Source organism: Pseudophryne corroboree, chromosome 9 (genome assembly GCF_028390025.1).
Source record: "Pseudophryne corroboree isolate aPseCor3 chromosome 9, aPseCor3.hap2, whole genome shotgun sequence".
Taxonomy (NCBI): Eukaryota; Metazoa; Chordata; class Amphibia; order Anura; family Myobatrachidae; genus Pseudophryne; species Pseudophryne corroboree.
Window position 1 is genome coordinate 419,642,931 of NC_086452.1, and position 21,793 is coordinate 419,664,723.

Consider the following 21,793-nt stretch of genomic DNA (forward strand, 5'->3'; position numbering starts at 1 on the left):
ATGTCAAAGAGGAAGACCAAGTGAGACTCCACCCCTGTTGAAGCGCAGAGCCATGTCAAAGGCACCCCGTGAAATCTTGTTCAGTGTGGGAAATCACTGGCCAAAGCTTACAGAGCTAAGTACATCTGTATGCAGTGTCTTGAGCCTTTGTGTCCAGGGGGATTTTCCAACTTTAACACTATGCATTAAAATCAGTTAAATTCAGTTAGTGAAAAAGACTAACGTTCTAGGTATGTAGCAAAGTCCAAAGTAAATGAAAATATTTAATTATAAAATCTGAGGACATTTTTTGTTTCTGGATGAATATTTCCATAAACAGGCACTAAAAATTTATTGTTTTCAACTTAGAGGCTTTTTTTTTGTTTTCATGAGAAAAAATACAGCAAGCAACATTATAAGAACAAATTTGAACCATACCAGACATTTATTTTTTCATTTTACCTTAATTCTTTGCAAAAAAGAAATAAATAAATAAAAAACCTTTCACGGTTAAAATACTGTTCCATGATAATAGGGTGATTTTTTATGTTGCAGATGCATAATGTCCCCTTAAATGGATATGTGTAACGCTTCATTAGTTTTATAGTTAAAAATGTTTATACTTAAAAAAGTTTGTTTTTATAGTACCTGAAGATTAAATAATATATATATACCTTAAGTGAAGAGCCCCATCTTAGCTTTTATGGTATTTCTGTGTCTGAAGGGGTGGGGGTCTTTACTTCTCTGCTGTGGTGTGAAGTGGGAAGTAATGAGAGTGCTGCTGAGAAGAACGGGGACAAGTAACTCCTTGAAGATTCGTCACCAGACGGTTACAACCTATCCTGTGTTAATGTTTATACCACACATAAATAAATACATAAAAAATTGCGGTAACACAAACTATTACAAGGTATCTTTCAAGCCATTAAGAAAAATTACATAATTATGTTAGCATTTGAGATTGTACATTTTTATTATTAGTTGGTTTGATGACATTTTAAATATTGTCTTTTCAAAAGTGATGTTAAACGTTCAGTTAGTAGACACTGAGGCCATAACTTCATCTCTGACATATTCTTTTTAGCGGACAGTATACCCCCGAACATTTGTAAGTCCTGGCACCACACAGCAGCTGAGGGCACTGCGGTAGAAATTCATGTCTTGGACATCGTACCACTCACCTGACTTCTCATCATAACACTCAACATAGGAGGTAGTGAAATCATTGAAGCCCCCCGCCACAAAAAGACGATCGTCCACTACCCCAATGCCAAAGTTACTGCGTTGATGGAACATAGAGGGTACTATATGCCAGGTGTTACTTGTGGGACTGTAAGCCTCAACACTACGTAGACGATTAACTCCATCAAAACCACCGACCTGTAAATAGAATAAGCAGTAATTCAATACTGGCAATAACTTAATAAATATACTGCCTAATGACAAGTAATACAGGTATGGCACCCACCAGAAGGACGTCATGGTAAAAAATTAAGTGATGAACTATAAGAAATTTGTGCTAGAGCTTGGAAAACCATATAATGTGGTCTTTTTTTTGTGGGGATTTAACGTAGTGTTTGAACTGAAATCAGGACAGAGTAAGGTTTCAGAAACAAGAGCAAAAGCATACTTTCAGAGAGTCCTCCCAGACTCTGAGTAGGGCGAATCAGCCAATCGTGTCTTTGTGACTCAGCCCACTTATGGCACAAGTTATGGCATGGTGCATTGGGGATTTGGACATCCAGGGCTGTAGAGAGCCTAGCCTGGTACTTTTTTTTTGAGTTTGGCCTAATTGCTGAGGTGTGTATAGTAAACAATATTTGCAGATCCATGAAGCGGTGCTGTGGAGGGAGGGGATCATCAGTGTGACCAGAGCTGGTCCTAGGCATAGGCAAACTAGACAAATGCCTAGGGGCACAAGCAGATTCTGCTCATTAAAATGATATGCAGCATGTCTATAGTCTGTGTGTGACTTCGGCTGCATCTGTATACGAAATGCTACATAACAGTGGTTTCCTGGAAATCACTATAATGTAGCATTTCGTATGCAGATACAGCTACAGTCGCACACATAATATAGGCATGCTACATATAATTTTAATCAGTAGAAGCTGCTTGTGCATCCTAGTCACATAGCAATGAAAATAAGATGCATTTTCTGCAAAAAAAAAGGCATCCAACTATGCAGAGCTGGACGGGAGCTGCATGGTATATTGAGGCAAGATGTATGAGGACACATCTGTATCCAAGCAGAGACAGAGGTCACAGTGTTAGTGGTCGTGTGAGTTCTGTGTGTGGGTAGGTTGCAATAGTGTTCGGCATATGTGTAAGAGGTATTATGTGTAAAAGATATTATGTGTGTGATGTGTATAAATGCATTAATAATGTGTGATGTGTAAGGGACATTATGTGTATAAGAGCATTAATAAAGGTTGCCATAATGTGTAAGGTGTATTATGTTTATAAGGACATTAATAATGTGTGGGGGCATTACTGTGTGGTATTATATATATATAAAGGCATTACTAATGTGTGACATTATGTGTATAAGGTGCTCTACTGTGTGGCGTAACGTATAGAAAAGGCCACTACTGTGTGGTCTAATGTGAATAAAGAGCAATATGGTGTGGTGTAATGTAAATAAGGAGAAATTCAGTGTGATGTCATGTGAGTAAGGAGCACTACTGGGATTAGGAATGTATATAAGGTAAAGTGGTACTACTATGTGATGTAATGTGAATAAGGGACACTATTGCATGAAATGTGAATACAGTTGTACTGCTGTGTGGCGTAATTTGAATTGGGTTTACTATTGTGTGGCCATGCCCCTTCCGAAAGAAAACACTCCTTTTAGGCCTTGCCACCGAATATGCGTACTGTTCCTATTTAAAATATAGGTGGTAGCAGCTCCAAAATGAGGACTGCTATGACTGAGGGGTGATGGGGATGAGAAAGGGGTGCAGGATCAGAGGTGGAACTAGCAGCAGTGCTAGGGGGTACCAGCCATAATCTTGCCTAGGGCATCATATTGATTAGGGCCGGCTCTGAGTGTGACAGCAGTCTCCGTGTACACACTGCAGCGTGTGCTGGGCTAGACAGATAGGCTGCTGTGCTTCAGTGATAAGTAGTACCTGCTCTCCCTCTCTCGGTGCCCCGGTACCCTTTCTGATCCATGCTCTGTGCCCACCTCTCTCTGTTTCCTTTCCTCTCTGTGCCCCATCTCACCCCCACCTGCACTGACGTGTCCAATCTGTGGTCTGGGTCCAAGTGTCCCCTCCCCCTCTCTGTGCAATAAGTGTAGTGGGGCAGATCCAGTGATGTCACAAGGAGTTCAGGCTGCTGGGGACAGGGACAGAGAGGACTGACTGGTCATCACTGCCACTGTTGCAGGCTTGCAGCAGCTGTATATTCCTTTTCCCTTCCCAATGTGCGCAGAGATGCCTGTTACGGACCTGCCCCCCCCCCCCCCCCACTCCCTGCCAGGCCCCTCCTACAAGCCGGGGCCCAAGTAAAGAATGCCCTCTCCTCTTGGCGCCTCTGTGGCCATGGTGGCACTGCAACCACCCATCCCTGGGGGGGTATCCAATTAGCCCCGGTAATTTACCGGGGCTAATTGTCCCGGCCGGGCTATCCTAGTACCCCAGAGAAGCCAGCACGAGCAGCACAGGGTGCCGGCTCCTGACAGCACTCGGTGCAACGCTGCTCCTCCGGCTCTCCCGGTCACATGGCCGCTCCCCCGTCATGCGACGGCTGCCGGGGGCAGAGGAGAGGGGGAATGCAGTCACGGCGCTGCCCCGGCTTCTCTGCTGGGGGTCACCGCACCAAGGACAGCTTCCGGATGCCTGTAGTCCCAGCCTGCTGCTGCTGCATGGGATGCTGCAGGTCGTCCTAGTTATCGTGAATTTTGTTTCGCCTGCCTCAGGCAAGCAAAACCAAATCCCCAGAAACAGCCCCGTTTCCGTGCGAAAACAGGGCTGATTCTAACGAAAACACACAGGTTTCACTGAACCTGTGTGTTTTCGGGAGAAAGGGCATTTTTTTACAGGCAATAGTCTATAAAAAAGAAAATCGGTGGAACATCGGAAAAAATTGCGAAAAACATACGTTTTTCGCACCCGATGTTTTACCGGGCCTAATAGGATTTCCCCAAAGCTCCAACTTGGACTTATGATCTGGGTATAAAAAGGTGACACATACTGTATAAGCTAGTACTGCTGAAAATTTTAAATATTATGAAAATATATAGTAATTGCCTCTTTATCAGCTATATAGATTTGTTTTATTAAAGCACCTTCAAATTTAAATACTGTAAACGCAAGTTCAAACAGCTACGTGTTATGCTTGCAAACATGAAGGTAATGATGAATGAGAGTGAACACAACCATTTTTATGTGAAATTAGCCAAATGTTACATACAGTTGAACTGCGACCTGGAGCTAATACTTCCCGCAGCCACATGGTAAGTGTCTTAGCCCTGGCACAGAGAGGTGAGTTGGAGAACCAATGAGAATCCACAATCATGGACATTGCAGCTTCTGATTGGTCCCCTTTAGGATAGCCATTTTAAGTGTCCACCACTTTAGGTTGTTCTAGAGCTTTATGACCTCTTTCCAATGATTTGCTAAAATAAAGAGAGTCATTACATACAAGTGGCGGCCAAACAACAGCTGTAAACCATAAGCCTATTTTCTAAATGGCCAACACCTTTTGCATTGCATGGATGTGGTGTAACCCTAAAGGCCCATACACACTTGACGATAAAATGAACGACGTCGTTCATTTCAGCCCTCATCAACGACGTCGCTCATTATATCGTCAAGTGTGTATGCATCCGACGACCACCGATGCGCGGCCCCGCGGCACGTTAACGACCCTCGCTTATCTGTGGAGCATGTATGCTCAATTTCCACTATGGTCGTTACCGACCAGAGACGTCGTTGAATGTGTATGGTGTGAAAGACCAACGACCAAGCCACTGTTCACCAGCCCTGTTCCCAGCTCATTATTTTAATAAACTGTTCAGCTTGGATGCTTCAACGATGAATGGTCTATGGTCTTTGGTCTTTCGTCTTTGGTCTTTCGTCTTTGGTCGTTGGTAGTGTGTATGCTCATGTCGTTTGCTCAGCTGTTCAAGGGAAGTCGTTAACGACGGTCGTTAACGATGTGTGCATCGTCAAGTGTGTATGGACCTTAAGTTTTCTCATGATTGATGGACCTAGGGTAGGGTTTATGTAGCAGACTATGATATATAAACTAGTGTTTAATATTATTTCCATCTTACCACATAAATTTGGTCTCTATAGGCAATAGCTCCAAGGCCACTACGTGGACTTTCCATTGGGGCGATAATGTTCCATTGCCCGATCTCAGGACTGTAGACCTCAGCAGTGAACAAACATTCCATACCATTAAATCCACCACAAATATAGACCTGCACAGAAACAAATGATTCAAAAAACATATTCACAACACTGACAATTTCTATACTTACAAGTAGCATCAATGATTTGCATTACCGAACACATCCATTCTAGTGTGTCACTGAGCAGGGCCACCATCAGGGGGGGGCTACTGTCAAACTACTGTCCCCGGACCAGAAGCTCTGACAGAGAGGGGAGGGCGTGGCCTGCTCCTCCCGCTTGCCCCCCGCTACTGTTGCATAGTGGAAGGAGGCCCCATCCTCCCACCGCCTGTGCAACAATGTTAAGCAAGGGCCCCCATCCTACCAGCCGCTACATCAGGCATGTCAAACTCGTGGCCCTCCAGCTGTTGTGAAACTACAAGTCCCAGCATGCTTTGCCAGCATACCTTCCACTGATCAGCTGGTAAAGCATGCTGGGACTTGTAGTTTCACAACAGCTGGATGACCATGAGTTTGACATGTTTGCGCTACATGATGCCGGCTGCGGCCTGCCCCCATACAATAAAGTTTATTATACGCAGTGCCAGTCAGCCCATTACACATAAGCAGCCTCTAAGCTGTAAGGGCATCATCTCCCACTGTTGCTGTGCTGATTCCGTGACCTGTCTGTCAAATGCGGCTGCTGATGTCCATGCAGACTGATTCTTCTCTCTTACTGCCTGGCCCGAGTGACTCAATATACAGATACATTGGCAAAGATTGGAGGAGTGGCTGGGGAGGGCGAGGTGTGGGAGGCAGCTTTGTCTTGACCCACTCAGCTATGAGAAGAAACATCTGCTACAGGATTGCGCCCACTGTAGGAGGACATGGGTCTGCTATGTTAGGGGGACATAGGGCTGATACAGTATGTTAGGGGGACATAGGGCTGATATGATGTAGGGGACATTGAGCTGATACATCAGGAGGACAAAGTGCAGATATGATGTAGGGGAGAATAGGGCTGATATGTCAGTGGGCCATAGGGCCACTATGTTAGGGGGACATAGGGCTGATATGTTAGGGGGACATAGGGCTGATATGTTAGGGGGACATAGGGCTGATATGTTAGGGGGACATATGGCTGATATGTTAGGGGGACATAGGGCTGATATGTTAGGGGGACATAGGGCTGATATGTTAAGGGGACATAGGGCTGATATGTTAGGAGGACATAGGGCTTATATGTTAAGGGGACATAAGGCTGCTATGTTAGCGGTACCTAGGGCTGTTATGTCAGCGGTCCATAGGGTTGCTATGTTAGGGGGACATAGGGCTGATATGTTAAGGGGACATAGGGCTGATATGTTAAGGGGACATAGGGCTGATATGTTAAGGGGACATAGGGCTGATATGATGTGGGGGGGCATAGGGCTGATATGTTAGGGGGACATAGGGCAGATATGATGTAGGGGGGCATAGTACTGCTATGTAAGGGGACATAGGGCTGATATGTTAAGGGGACATAGGGCTGATATGTTAAGGGGACATAGGGCTGATATGATGTGGGGGGGCATAGGGCTGATATGTTAGGGGGACATAGGGCAGATATGATGTAGGGGGCATAGTACTGCTATGTAAGGGGGCATAGGGCTGATATGTTAGGGGGATTTAGGGCTGATATGATGTAGGGGGACATAGGGCTGATATGATGTAAAGGGACACAGTGCTGATATGATAGGGGAACATAGGGCTTATATGATGTAGAGGACATAGGGCTGATATGTTAGCGGGACATAGGGCAGATAAGATGTAGGGGACATAGGGCTGCTATGATGTAGGGGGACATTGGGCTGATATGTTAGGGGGACATAAGGCTACTATGTTAAGGGGATATGAGGCAGATATGATGTAGGGGGACATGGGGCTGATATGTTTGGGGGACATAGGGCTGATGTGATGTACGAAGACATAGGGCTGCTATGTTAGGGGTACCTAGGGCTGATATGTTAGGGGGACATAGAGCAGATATGATGTAGGAAGACATAGGGCTGCTATGTTAGAGGGATACATGGCTGATATGATGTAAGGGGATATAGGGCTGCTATGTTAGGGGTACCTAGGGCTGCTATGTTAGGGGGACAAAGAGCAGATATGATGTAGGAAGACATAGGGCTGCTATGTTAGAGGGATACAGGGCTGATATGATGTAAGGGGATATAGGGCTGCTATGTTAGGGGTACCTAGGGCTGCTATGTTAGGGGGACATAGAGCAGATATGATGTAGGAAGACATAGGGCTGCTATGTTAGAGGGATAAAGGGCTGATATGATGTAAGGGGATATAGGGCTGCTATGTTAGGGGTAGCTAGGGCTGCTATGTTAGGGGGGCATAGGACTGCTATGTAAGGGGGACATAGGGCTGATATGATGTAGGGGGACATAGGGTTGATATGTTAGGGGACATAGGGTTGATATGATGTAGGGGGGCATAGGGTTGATATGTTAGGGGGACGTAGGGCTGATATGTTAGGGGGATTTAGGGTTGATATGATGTAGGGGGACATAGGGCTGATATGATGTAGTGGGACATAGGTCTGCTATGTAAGGGGGACATAGGGCTGATATGTTAAGGGGACATAGGGCTGATATGATGTAAAGGGACATAGGGCTGATATGATAGGGGGACATAGGGCTTATATGATGTAGAGGACATAGGGCTGACATGTTAGGGGGACATAGGGCCGATATGATGTAGGGTGACATAGGGCTGATATGTTAGGGGGACATAGGGCAGATATGATGTAGAGGACATAGGGCTGATAAGTTAGGGGGACATAGGGCAGATATGATGTAGGGGACATAGGGCTGCTGTGATGTAGGAAGACATAGGGCTGATATGTTAGGGGGACATAGGGCTGCTATGTTAAGGGGATATAGGGTTGCTATATTAGTGGGACATGGGGCTGATATGTTAGGGGGGCATAGGGATGATGGGATGTAGGAAGACATAGGGCTGCTATGTTAGGGGTACCTAGGGCTGCTATGTTAGGGGGACATAGAGCAGATATGATGTAGGGGGTCATAGGGCTGCTATGTTAGAGGGATAAAGGGCTGATATGATGTAGGGGGATATAGGGCTGCTATGTTAGGGGTACCTAGGGCTGCTATGTTAGGGGGGCATAGGACTGCTATGTAAGGTGGACATAGAGCTGATATGATGTAGGGGGACATAGGGTTAATATGATGTAGGGGGACATAGGGTTGATATGCTAGGGGACATAGGGCTGATGTGATGTAGGAAGACAGGGCTGCTATGTTAGGGGGACACAGGGTTGATATGATGTAGGGGGATACAGGGCTGCTATGTTAGGGGTACCTAGGACTGCTATGTTAGGGGGGCATAGGGCTGCTATGTAAGGGGGACATAGAGCTGATATGATGTAGGGGACAAAGGGTTGATATGTTAGGGGACATAGTGCTGATATGATGTAGGGGGATATAGGACTGATCGAATGTGTGGAGAAAAAGGCTTATAGAATTTGGGGATGAACAGGGCTGGTGTAATTTTGTGGCACTGGGCTGGTGTAATGTCTGCAAAGGGCTAATTTAATGTGTGGGGTCACAGTGCTGCAACAGTTTGTGGGGGCACTGATTTTAGTTTTGTAAGGAAAATGAATTAGCTGTTTGGTAAAAAGCATTAATCTTTGACATGTGATCATATATAGGCTGGGACTAAAGATATTGGTGAGAAGACTAATTCAGACCTGATTTCTGCTGTGCGTTTTCGCACAGCAACCGATAAGGTCTGAACTGCGCATGCGCCGGCGCATGCCAGACAGCCGACGTCCGTCTCAGCCCTGCGATAGCCTCTGCCTGATTGACAGGCAGAAGCGGTCGCTGGGTGGGGGGGGGGGGGCGGGCCGGGGGCGTTTGGCTGCCGTTTTAGGGGCGTGGTCCGGGCAACACAGGCGTGCTCGGACCGTGCGGGGGGGGGGGGGGGGGGGCGGCCCGCAGTAGCTGCGTGACATCACACGCAGCCGCTGCGACCCAGAAAGTGATGAGTAGCTCCCTCGCGCAGAAGCTACTGTTCAAGTACAAAAGCATTGCCGCTGTGTGATGCTTTTGTACTTGAGCGGCGGGGTAGGGCCTGACATGCGGAACGGACTAGCCCTGTGCTGGGTGTCCTCCCGCATGTCAGGGAAGCTGATCGTTGATGTGCAAAATTTAGCACATCTACGATCAGGTCTTAATTAGACCCTATGACCAGTCTGTTTACTGCCAGCCTATTTATTGTCCTATGTCATAGAATAACACTTATAGGTTTAGTTGGAGCACAAGCACATTCCATGGGTTGGGTATGGAATCCCCACTGTCTGAATGATGGCAACAGTGTCCCTGCTGTGAAAATGTTGGCAATCTTCGCTAACCCCAGCCTTAACCCACCCCTCCAACAACCAAACCCTAACCGTCTCCCTGCAGCCTTACCTTAACAGTCCCCCTTGGCAGCCTAATCCTAACCTCCCCTTCCATAGCCTAAAGCTAATCACCATGGGATTCTGAGTCCTGACACCAATATTCTGATAGTCAGGATTGTGACCGTCAGGATGCCAACTACATCCCCATACCACACATATCTGCTTTCTCCATTAAAATGGATTCACATTATGACCATGAAATTAAGTATGAGGTTATGGTGTTCAGCTTGAATTATATTTATATCACTCAATGTGGGTCTGACATATTTGCCTATGTATTTGTTTGTTTTTCCAGTGGAAGCCTATGCATGTTTTTTTTTTTTTTCATGCAACGTTTAAGTGTTTGTTTTTCATGTGGTGACCAATGTGTGTTTTTTTCCTCATGTGGGGGCCTGTGTGTGTCTTTTATTCTTTTCCTGTGGAGGACTATGTGTGTTTTATTATTTTCCTATGGGGGGGCTACATGGTTTTTTTTCTTTTCTTCATGCATATTTTATGTGGTTGTTTTTTTTATTATGTGGTGGCCAATGTGTGTGTTTTTTCTCATGTGGGGCTTTTGATCTAAAATTTCCTTTGTGTCATTGTTACATTATTACTGTACACCCGATATTTCCCACAACCAGCGAATGACAGTTATGTAAAAGATAACTATTTGTTCCACGAAGGGGCGCCAAAATCTATATCCACTTACCAAGAATATTAGGCTTTGCCCATTCCTGATTATATGCTGCATGTGACATTATGATGTCACGCTGCCTCACTGAAAGATAGAGGAGTTGCTGTGCCAGAGGAGCAGAGTGGAACGGAAGAAGGGTAAGTTTAATTGCTGACTAAGGCAGAAGGGGGCTGGAACAATAGTGTGTGCAGGGCTTGGTCTGCAGAGGGTTCAAGCTGTGTCTGTCTATGCTAGGACTTGTAGTGCTGCAGTAGCTGGATAGCCACAGGTTCTCTGGTTCTATAGTGGTCTTTGTATTTTATGTAATCTTTAATATTTGCTGTGGAGGCCTTGGAAGATGGAGGGTGGTGGTGGGTGGAGGGGGCCCAGCCTGGTCTAGAAGTCCAGGGCCCCACAATTTCTGATGGCAGCCCTGTCACTGAGTGTGAAATAATGATACATGTATGGATAAGGGAGCCATTAACTAAAATATTAAATATATGAACTAAATATTAAATATTATTGTACTAATAAGCTCAACACAAGGAAAAATAAAAGTACAGTATCTTCATATTAGCTCCTACAGTACACATAGGTTGCCAATCGCAAGAGACTTAAGGGTCCTACACACTGACAAATAACACTGCACGAAATGAACGTTCTCGTTCATTAATGAACGAGAACTCATTCATATCGTGCAGTGTGTAGGCACCAACGATGAACAATGCGCGCCCCTGCGCTCGTTCATCGTTGGTGCGCCGTCGCTTATGCATGCAGGCCAATATGGACGAGATTGTCCATATTAGCATGCGTTGCTATGGCGCCGGGTGATGTAGGGAGTGAAGAAACTTCACTCGAGCGGGCCTTGCACCATTGATTGGCTCAACTTAATTCCATTGTTTTGACTGTACCAGAGAAGGTTCCCAACCATATTAAATTGTCAATTTCTCCAAACCCTTATTTACTTATTTATTTTTATAGTGACAGTTGTTTTGTATTCAGACCAGGGTCTTCAAGAAGCTTCTCAGGGTAACCACTGACATACTGGATATTCTTAATAAATAGTATATCAAGCAGATTTGAATTATAATTGAATAAGTCAATCAATGAAGTAAGAATATAAAATGTATGTGTTTTGTTTGAGTATATGGTGTTGACATGTAGTTAAATGGTTAAAAGTCTACAAGCTGTTTCTTATCTGAGTGTTATTGTACATGACTCATCAGCCACATCACATATCTGTATTATTGGACTTGACTCATCGGTCTCAATAACATCACATGTCTAAGTCACCAGATTTAAAGGTCAGACTGATTAGACTGCAGGTGCATGTTGTTTACTTGGCTCAAAAAAATGGTCTGCATGTGCCCAAGCCTGTCACTGTGTTACTGAAACATCACAGTGCTGTACAGATGTACACTTATCACCTGTATCCTGTTATTTTTTAATAAAACCTACTCTGGTTTGGCATCAATGAGTTGATTTACTTTCTTGCTCAAATCTGCTACGCACATACCAACTTGTAGGCATCTGCCAATACAAGGTGTGTGTTTCTATTTACACAGATAAATGTAAGGCACTCTTTGACACTGCCTATTCATCAATAATTGCAATGGCTCAGTACAAATTAGGAATCTGAGGCGCCACTTCCAAAAGCAGCTGTCCAGTAAGCCCTAAAGGGGGTACACACGGAGAGATCCGTGTTTAAAATCTAAGCAATCTGACTAGATTGCTTAGATTTTAAGCACGGATCTGTTGTGTGTATGCCCCCCAGCGATGGCGATGCGCGGCCCCACGCATTGCTATCGCCGGTGCTCAATCTAGCGGGTCGCTCACTTCAGCGCTGTGTGAAGTGAGCGGACCCCTGTTGTCATCCCCCCCTCGCTCAGCACAGCGCGCTGTGCTGAGCAGGGCAGAGATGTGTGCTGAGCGGCCTGTGTTAAGATCGCTCAGCACACATCTCTCCCGTCAGTACTGGCCTTAACACTTTTCTACAAGTGGACACGCCCTCAAAGATTTCTGGATACATGAAAATGCTCACTACAGCTTAGTCACTCCTCTTCAATGGAGTGTGCTACTACGCAGACTACATGTTGCTACACTCCAAGGGAAGCTTCATTCCCTGTACTAAGATGGCCGCCGAGGCTATTACTGAGCATGAACTGTGTGAGACTGTGTTATAGAGTGCCGCAGTGGAAGAATACCTTGAGACCTGTGATTACCTGTTAATATAACCTCTGTTCCATCATCTTACACTGCTACTTGGTACTTACATATACTCATCGGCTGGTGACAACCCGCTCCGCTCAAGCTTATCCATCTACCAGTCCAACAAACACCCGAGATATAAAAGGTCCTTATCTTCTTGACAGTTTAGAGCTGAATATATAAAGCTCTTGGGTCACTGATGGCAAAATGTGCCTCCAGCTCCTGGCATTTTGCCTAAAGCAGGGTTACAGATTACCACAATGCAGACAAAGTGTCCAATATTCCCATTTGAATGCAATGCAAAACCATCAAAATCGACCCTCACAAAGCAACAGGTGACCAATTATTAAACTGCAGAGATGACGGAAAATTGATCCATCTCAGCCATAGAAAATGGATGAAAGCAGAAGCCATAATATCTTGTAAATTTGAAAGTGCCTAGTGCAGGAACGGCATTATCTTCTTACCTTTCCATCGAGCGTGGTAGCACTGGCGTCACTCCTCTGCTCATGCATAGGGGCAATCATAGTCCATTGGTTGTTCTCTGGTTCATAACGCTCAGCAGTATTTAGCCGAACATGGCCGTCATAGCCACCCATAGCGTAGATGTGGTTATCAAGGACGGTGACGCTGATATAACATCGCTTAGAGTGCATCGGGGCCACTTCCTGCCATATTTTCTTGAACGGATCAAAGCGTTTCACACTGTTAAAGTAGTCCATGCTGTTAAACCCTCCAATGATGTACACATAGCCTTTCAAGTAGGCCGTTCCATGATAGGCTCTGGGGGTCTCCGCATGGCATGTGACATTAACCCATCTGTCAGCACGGGCGTCGTAAGACTCAATGGCATTTGTCGGAAAACCAGAACTCCAGCCACCAATAGCCAATAAGATGGCATTAGGGAGGCGTGGTCTAGTCAGCGGTTTTGTACAGTCATAGTTGATGACGCCATGCATGTTAAGGTCATACATATCTGTGAGAGCTTTAATAATAATTGTCTTGCATTCTTCGCTATTTTTTACATAGTCGTGGGTTTTGATGCTGTTCATGAAGTATTCTGGATTCATTAAGGCCAAACGAACCTAGCGAGGAACGTAACATTGCATAAGTTGCACATTAGTAGACATACAATGCATACAATGGAAAATGTGAGGGATGAGGGAAAAATTGCTAACACATTTTGTGCCTGATTAAAAAAACTGGATGCAATGTTGGTGTTTGCGCAGTTGAGCTATTTCTTTGCTACATTGATGCGTGAAACCTCCAGAAAATGGTGCATGTATACCAATGAGTGTACCTAAAGACTGCTGTTGTGTATGGAGTTGTAAGAAACGCCATACACAACAGCAGTCTCTAGGTACACTCATTGGTACACATGCATCATTTTCTGGAGGTTTCACACATCGATGTAGCAAAAAAATAGCTCAACTGCTGTTGTGTATGGAGACGCTTGCAGTGGAGATGGTGGCACACAATTATGGGTGTTTCCGGGGCGGAGACTAGGAGGTGGCCCAAAGTGTTTGCACAAAAAGGTGTGTCATGGGCTTGTCATGGGAGTGTCACAAGTGTGTCAGTGAGCACGGCTGTATTCCCAAATGCGAGGCCATATTTAGGGGAATTTGTGATGAAAACACTGAGCAGCCCATAGGCTCTAGCAGATGTCAGTGGTGCTTGCAATGGTGCATTGTTGGTAAAGTGTTCAGAACCACTGAAGCAGTTACATTTTCCACAGGCAGTGAAAGTAGGCGTCTCAGGGCTTGAACTCTCTGCTGCAAGGAGAAAACACAAAAAAGCATTTTCCTATTACCACAGTTGCGAATCCCAAAAATATCACAATAGCGAATGCTACTCTGACCACCTCTGAATCAGGTTGTCAACTCTCGTCTACAGTTAGTACATATGTCTCAGTCTGGTCACTGAGATTTGAACGGACCAGGTGTATGGGAGGGAATGGAGCCAAAATGACACAGCAAGTCACAGTATTATGCTGTGAGGGGGCAGCGCTCCAGTTGTGGGCAGTCAGGGAGGGTTTCTAGGTGCTCAGAACCCCCCTGCATGCACCACTGAAACCGTCCCCCGAACTGAAATTTGTACCTCTACGCTGATTATACAGAAAAGTAAATAAGATAACTGAATTGGTAATCAGGAGGTCCTGGTTATTATGCGCATTTGTCCAAATAGAAAAACAGCACGCTTTCGACTTTTGCACGTGAATAATAAATAATAAATGTTGTGAATGTGGTGTTCAGTGCAACCCCACACAATGGATTATTTTTTAAATTTGAAAAGTTTTTAGCAGTACCAGTTCCAGATCACGCAGCTTAGCGGGAACAAATTGGGAGAAAGATGGATATACCTCAGAGAGAAGGATGGAGATAAACTGCTTCCGTGCTGTTGTATCATGGTCAATCCACTTAATGATGGCCTCAAACAGAACGTCCTCCTGCTTAATGTTCAGCTCATCTTTCTCTATGAAGTCTCTAAGCTCCATCGCTGACAGCTCCAGGAACTCGTGTGAGGTCTTCACTATATCTTCAAAGTTGTGCAGGATGTACAGGTAGGCTTTCTGTCGGAGGTCCGGGCAGTAATAATATTCTGTGAACTTACAAATGCCAATGCAATTTTCCAAACACAGTTGGCCTATCATGAACTCGGAGCAAGCTTGTACAATGCCCATGATGTTTAGCTGGTCAGCTGCAATGAGGAGTTCCTCCACGTTGTTGGTGGTGATGGTCATAGACCGGGTGTACGCATACTCTATGATTAGTCTCATCATATCCGGGGAGATGCCAGGGATGTTATATAGTTTCTTTTCTGAGTTGCTCCAACTACTGGAAAACAGAGCTCTGCCAGGAGGAGAGGAATAGCATTATTACTTTGTAACTGTCCCACACATCATGCATTCTGTATCATGCTATTATGGCAGTACCAGTAGGTGGACACACCTGATAGGGTATGGGGGGCAGCGGCGGACTTACTCACTCCTCCCCGGCCCCTATATCAGGCACGGGTAATTAGTACCAGAGCCGTACCTAGACTTTTTGGTGCCCTGTGCCCGAGAGAGAAATGGTGCCCTCCCCCCATTTTTCCAATAGTGTGTGTGTGTGTGTGTGTGTGTGTGTGTGTGTGTGTGTGTGTGTGTGTGTGTAATACACACACAATTATAGACCACTTCAAGAAAAGGAATTTGGACACAAATCCTCTTTATACCACTTTCATGCACTTAACTTGAGAGCTCATTGCTATTCAGTTACAATACCCTTTATTAAGTAACACATTCAATGTACCCAGTATTCAAACCTATAACCTGTTGCATTCCAGTCAAAGACCCTAGTAGCTATTAAGCTATTTGATCCTGTATAAAAACTATGGGCCTAATTCAGTAAGGATAGCAAATTGCTACATCAAGGCCGTCCAGCATGCTGCCAGTCGCCCACTCCCCGCCTCTGCTTGATTGACAGGCAGAGGCAATCACATTTTCTGAGGCACCCCCGCAGAAAATGCGGGAGCATGTGTAATATCAGGGCGTACCTGGATTCTCACGTCTGTCCGGTTGCGGCCCGTCTAGTCATCCAGTTCTTACTTGTTGCAACGCCTGCCGAAATCTGCGTAGAACACCTGTATTGAACCTGGGCAGAAGGACGGAGATACCCTAGTACGAACAACACCCCCCAAAGTGCACAAGGATCGCAATCGTAGGACACGGTGATAAGGATTTATTGCAAACGGGGTTTAGTCACCGGTTCACTTGACTTGATTTACCGTTGGGTAAAATTTAGTACAATTCAATAAGGCACATTACTTTGATAACATACCATTGACATGGTGGACATAAGCATAACGCAACATCAACACAAGTGCATTTCGGAACTTCAACACTCGGACATTTAGAAAAGCGGTTTCATGAATATGCAAACAGTATACCAACAAGCCACTAGGTGGCACCATGAGCTCAATAAGGGGAGTCTCTGACCCTACACAAAATTCTGAGAGTTCAAACTTGAGTTCGTACAGTGAAGTCACTGCAGGAAGGGATGACTAGTTAGGTAAATTTGCGGCACGTGTAAGCTGTGCGTCAAGGCACGGTGATGACTTAGGGTACTGCCTTTGATAAAGTCTCTGTTGCTGCTGGGGGGTTGTCTCTTTGATCAGCAAGGGAAAAGGGAAGGTTGGAGTACTGCTAGTGCTTAGTGCTGGGGGGAGAAACTACCTGTGCTCTGGTGATGTCTCCTCTCTCCAGCTTTCCTTCCTCTGTCTGCTTGGGCAATACGGCTGACCTGTGCTGCGGCTCCCACGGTGCTCCTCTGGCACAACGGCGGTAGTCAGCAGCGCTTAGCTCCTTTCCTGGCCAGCGGTAACGCGTCCTGTCCGCCCCTGTGCTGCGGATGTGACTGGCGGCTCTCCTCCTCCCCGGCGGCACTGTCCCCGGCGGCCGGCGGTAGCGTGATCTGCCTCCCCGCCTGCCTCTAGCCCTGGCAGCAGTGTAACCCTCTCTCTCTGCCCGGCGGCCGGGCACAACGTCACTCTCCGGCTTCTTCTGTCCAGCGCGGCACTATCCCGGCGGCTCTTAGCGGTAGTGCTCACGCTGGACTGTTTCTCCTCCTCGTGGCTGCTTCTTCCCTCTTCTCTCTACACACTGGGCTCCAACCCCCGCCTCTGCTCTAGCGCGCTCCGGCCCGGCCAATCCTCGGGATCTCTTTTCCCACTCGGCAGTTTATTAACCCCCCCAGTCCTGGGTTAGCTGATACCCTGCAGGCATCCCTTGCTGCAGGTTTGCCAGCAGGGGTCAGGGGCACAATTCTGGGGCATCATACATGCGCAGGACATTCGCTGTGCATGCGACCGCATCTTTTTCTCAATAATTCCGGATGGATCGCACACTGCAATCCAACCTGAATTAGGCCCTATGAACACCATATGAAACTACCGGTACTTTGTAAAAAAAAAAAAAAAAAAAATCAGCATTGCAATTGAGCAGATCTATGTAGTGTGCAGCCACCCATCCAATCCCTTGCAGCCACACACTACATAGATCTGCTCAGCTGCAATGCTGATTATTTTTTTCACAAAGTACAAGGCAAGCTTCGAAAAGTAAGATTTCTCTAACATAGAATTATCTACCTTTCTGTGCAAGGGCCGGTGCAAGGGCCGGAAGCTCAATGAATATATTGTCTGACTGCAATGCCACAGGCAGTGGGTTTGAATCCAGGGTATGTCAGCATCTTGAAATGCAATAAATGGCTGTGTGACTGAATAACAAAGAAATCTCAAGTTGAGTTCATGAATATTGTATAGGTATTAGCAACCGAAGGAGTCAGGGTAGGAGACAAGGGTGGTCTGGAGATGCTGGGCTTCAAAAAGGGAGGAAGCTGCAAGTGAAAGTAATTAAAACAGATGACTAACAACTTCTGACAACCCTGCATTGCTATGTGCAGTGCCCCCTCGGCACACCTAGTTACAGCCCTGATTAGTACCCACTCACCACTCTCGGCGGCAGTGATGTCGGACACAGGTGTCAATAACACTTCCTGATGTGCGAATCTCTGAGCAGGCACTACCCAGGGGGGCAGACATGGTAAAATGTTGCTGGTGCAGCTGAGGCAGGGCTATCTCCTCTATGTAGCGCCCTACTCAGCTGCGTAGCCAATGTATGCCTAAAATCGTCCCTGCGCCAGATGATCCATGAAACACTCTAGGCTCCCACCTAAAGCCCAGGAGGAGACTGCTGGGATACAGTCGCTGGCATTAGTCAAAATAGAATGAGAGAGTTGGGTCTCACCAGTTTAGAAATGTCCCGCTATGGAATTCAGGAATGTTGGGTGATTGAGGAGCGTAGTGACTAAATAGGAATGGAGAGGGTTAAACATCTGAGGCTGGGAATGGCATTGTGGGTATCAGGTGATAGGATGATCCAATAGGGATACAGGGATAGAGAGGGTTGTTTCATTCTTTAGGGCTAGGTGGAGGAGGAGTCAGCCTCTTTTTTCTGGTCTTCCCGCCCTTCCTTCCCTTTTTTTGTGTGTGGGTAGCTTTTGCGTTAGCTGTTTTTGGCGGGAAAGAACGTCAGGTTATCTGTTTTAGGTCATAGATGGATTGTTTGTTGATTGATTCATAGTTGTTTGGTGCGCTCACCTTCGTTGACTGTGTATAATGGCTGGACCACCTAGACGGGGCCAGTGACATCAACCAGACGAATAGTCATGGTAGAAGGTTGAGTGGATACCGTTTTGTTGTTAGTTTGTTTGGAAAGTGTGTTGCAGTTTTGCAGTTTGGGGAATGAGTTCTAGCCATTCTTTCTTTGACACCATTATCTAATCATTTTCTTTACAGCTAGTTAAAGTTTATAATGGTTTAAATAAATCAGCTAACATTTCTCTGCGAAATCTAAAGGGGGGTGCTCACGGAGAGATCCATGCTTAAAATCTAAGCAATCTGACTAGATTGCTTAGATTTTCAGCACAGATCACTTGTGTGTACCCCCCACAGCGATAGTGATGCGCGGCCCCTCGCATCGCTATTGCCGGTGCTAGATTGGCTCAATCTAGCACGTTGCTCAATGAGCGCCCCCCCGTCCTATGGGACTTTAGTCTCCGTATCGTTATTTTATGTAAGATAAATTGTTTGGGTTATTGATTCATGCACAAGGTCATTCATCAGCCGTTAAGATGTTTAAAACTACTAGCAAGCAGAAGTCAACACAATGGTATAAGCTGAGTGTGATAGCAGCCCCTTATGTACATGCACTTTGCATAATAAATGACTGCTATAAACATAAATATACATAGGCATAAAGCTCATGCATGTCTGGCTCAGGGCTGTAACTAGGTACAGTACGTTCAGAGTGTGCCACTGCACATAGCGCTGGAGGGTAGGGGGTGCGGTTGGCAACACTTGTTAATTGTCTGTTTTAATTACTTTCACTTGTAGCTTCCGCCCTTTTTGAAGCCCAGCATCTCCTGACCACCCTTTCTCCTATCCCTGCCCCCCCTTCCATTGCTAGTACCTATACAAAATTAATTAACTTAACTTGAGAGCTCTTTGTTATTCAGTCTTACTGTCCTTTATTATTTTTCAAGATGCTGACATACCCGGGATTCAAACCCATTGTCTGTGGCATAGCAGTCAGACACTCTATTCATTGAGCTATCTGCCCTTACATAGAAAGCTAGAAAATTCTAACTATTTGATGCGTACCTTGTACTTTATGGAAGAAAGATTAGCATTGCAGCTGAGCATATCCATGTAGTGTGTGGCTGCAAGGGATTGGATGTGTGGCTGCACAGTGCACACTACATAGATCTGCACAATTGCAATGCTGTTTATAGTTAGAAATCTCACATAGATCAATGAGTTTGACTAAAATGCAACATATTATGGGTATGAATCCAGGGTATGGCAGTATATTGAAATGTGTTATTTAAAAAAAGGGTACTGTAGCTGAATAACAACGTGCTCTCAAGTTAAGGGGGTCATTCCGACTTGATCGCACGCTAGCTATTTTTTGCTGCGCTGCGATCAGGTCAAAACTCAGCAAAACTGCGCATGCGTATTCACAGCAATGCGCAGGCGCGTCGTATGGGTACAAAGCGGATCGGAGCTGGGCAATGGATTTAATGAAGAATCCATTCGCACAGCTGATCGCAAGAAGATTGACAGGAAGAAGGCGTTTATGGGTGTCAACTAACCGTTTTCAGGGAGTGGTTGGAAAAACGCAGGCGTGTCCAAGCGTTTGCAGGGTGGGTGTCTGACGTCAATTTCCGGGACCGGACAGGCTGAAGTTATCGCAGTGGCTTAGTAAGCTCTGAGCTACTCAGAGACTGCACAAAACTTTTTTGTACCGCTTGGCTGCACATGCGATCGCACACTTGCAAAGCTAAAATACACTCCCCCATAGGCGGCGACTATCTGATCGCAGCGCTGAAAAAAATAGATAGCGAGCGATCAACTCGGAATGACCCCATAAGTGCATGAACGTGGTATAAAGAGGATTTGTGTCCAACTCCATTTTCTGGCAGTGTTCTATAAATGTGTATATAACATATATATATATATATATAAAATGTGGGAAGGGCCATCATAGCATGGGCCTTCTCTGGGATCAATTTTGTCATGCCATTTCTCATGAGGACATGTGCCTTATGTCACTATTTTTGGTTGGGGGGGTACCAATTCTCTTTCGGCACAGGGCTCCAAAAAGTCTAGTTAGTATGGGCTGGCTACACTCAGTTTCCATGTTTCCACATCAAATTTTAAAATCAGGATGGAAAGGAGGACAGGGAGAAGAGCGGGACCCCACATACCTATATCTTATTGTTAATGATTTTCCTAGTGCTAATTTACCCTCTGAGAGGCAGATTTCCTAATCCTTAGAGAGTGATAAAGTGGAAAGATATAAACTATCAACCAATCAGCTCCTGTCAGCTGATACTGGTACTTTATCTCTCTCCATTTTATCACTCTATAAGGTTTAATACATAGTAGCACTCAGCGGCTGCTCCTACCTTTTTTAGGTGGGGGGCTGGCGCTATGCCAGGTGAGGACCGTCCGACTCCCGTGTCCTGGGTCCCGACACCTGCGCAGTAGAGCTGAAAGGCGCAGAGTGCAGAGGCTTGAGTGTGCATGCGTAAACCCCGAGTTTTATGGACTGCATCAGCTGCAATCCATAGAAGCCAGCTAGGCAGGGAGTGGCTTTCTACAGGAAGCCAGCTGTCTGCCAATGGCAGTCCCACACCTCCAAATGGGACTGCCTGTCCACGGTCCTCCACAAGATTCTGCTACTTACTGTAACAAGTCACTATATATACTGACCTAAAATAAGGACTGCAGCCACAAAGAATGTTCTTATGAGCATTGAACTCATGTCCGTTGACTTTGATTACAACATCGCACAGTTTTCCCTCCAGTCTCAACTCGTTAAATATAGAGAAGGCCATAGGGCTTATTTTGCGCTTCATGCTGCTGGTTTGGGGTACTGAGGTGTCTTTTTCCTTGTCCACTACACCGTCTGAGGATAACCTGTGCTATCCCAGCATCTTCTCCTTCCCACCAACTGTCATGGAATATTGTGGGTGATGAGGTTCTACGGTGACATCATAATGTAGATAACCATAGGAACTCTTCGTATACATTCTGC

General features: G+C 45.7%; 1 protein-coding gene across 1 annotated transcript; it reads right to left on the bottom strand.

Annotated features, from left to right (window-relative positions):
* Positions 1 to 933: 933 nt before the first annotated feature.
* Positions 934 to 21,710, bottom strand: LOC134957100 (kelch-like protein 10). Its single transcript, XM_063938838.1, has 5 exons — positions 21,469 to 21,710; positions 15,017 to 15,506; positions 13,125 to 13,742; positions 5,261 to 5,410; positions 934 to 1,359 (listed from the first exon to the last, which is right to left on the bottom strand). The coding sequence occupies exons 1-5, from the start codon at positions 21,612 to 21,614 to the stop codon at positions 1,060 to 1,062; spliced, it is 1,704 nt and encodes a 567-aa protein (XP_063794908.1). The 5' UTR covers positions 21,615 to 21,710; the 3' UTR covers positions 934 to 1,059.
* Between the last annotated feature and the right edge of the window lie 83 nt (positions 21,711 to 21,793).

Excerpts from the sequence above, each read along its gene's own strand:
- LOC134957100 (XM_063938838.1), bottom strand. The coding sequence starts at position 21,614 with ATGAAGCGCAAAATAAGCCCTATGGCCTTCTCTATATTTAACGAGTTG. Across the intron at positions 13,743-15,016 it reads TCTCCATCCTTCTCTCTGAG|GTTCGTTTGGCCTTAATGAA; the intron begins GTATATCCATCT and ends GTTCCTCGCTAG. Across the intron at positions 5,411-13,124 it reads CTACCACGCTCGATGGAAAG|GTCTATATTTGTGGTGGATT; the intron begins GTAAGAAGATAA and ends GTTTCTGTGCAG.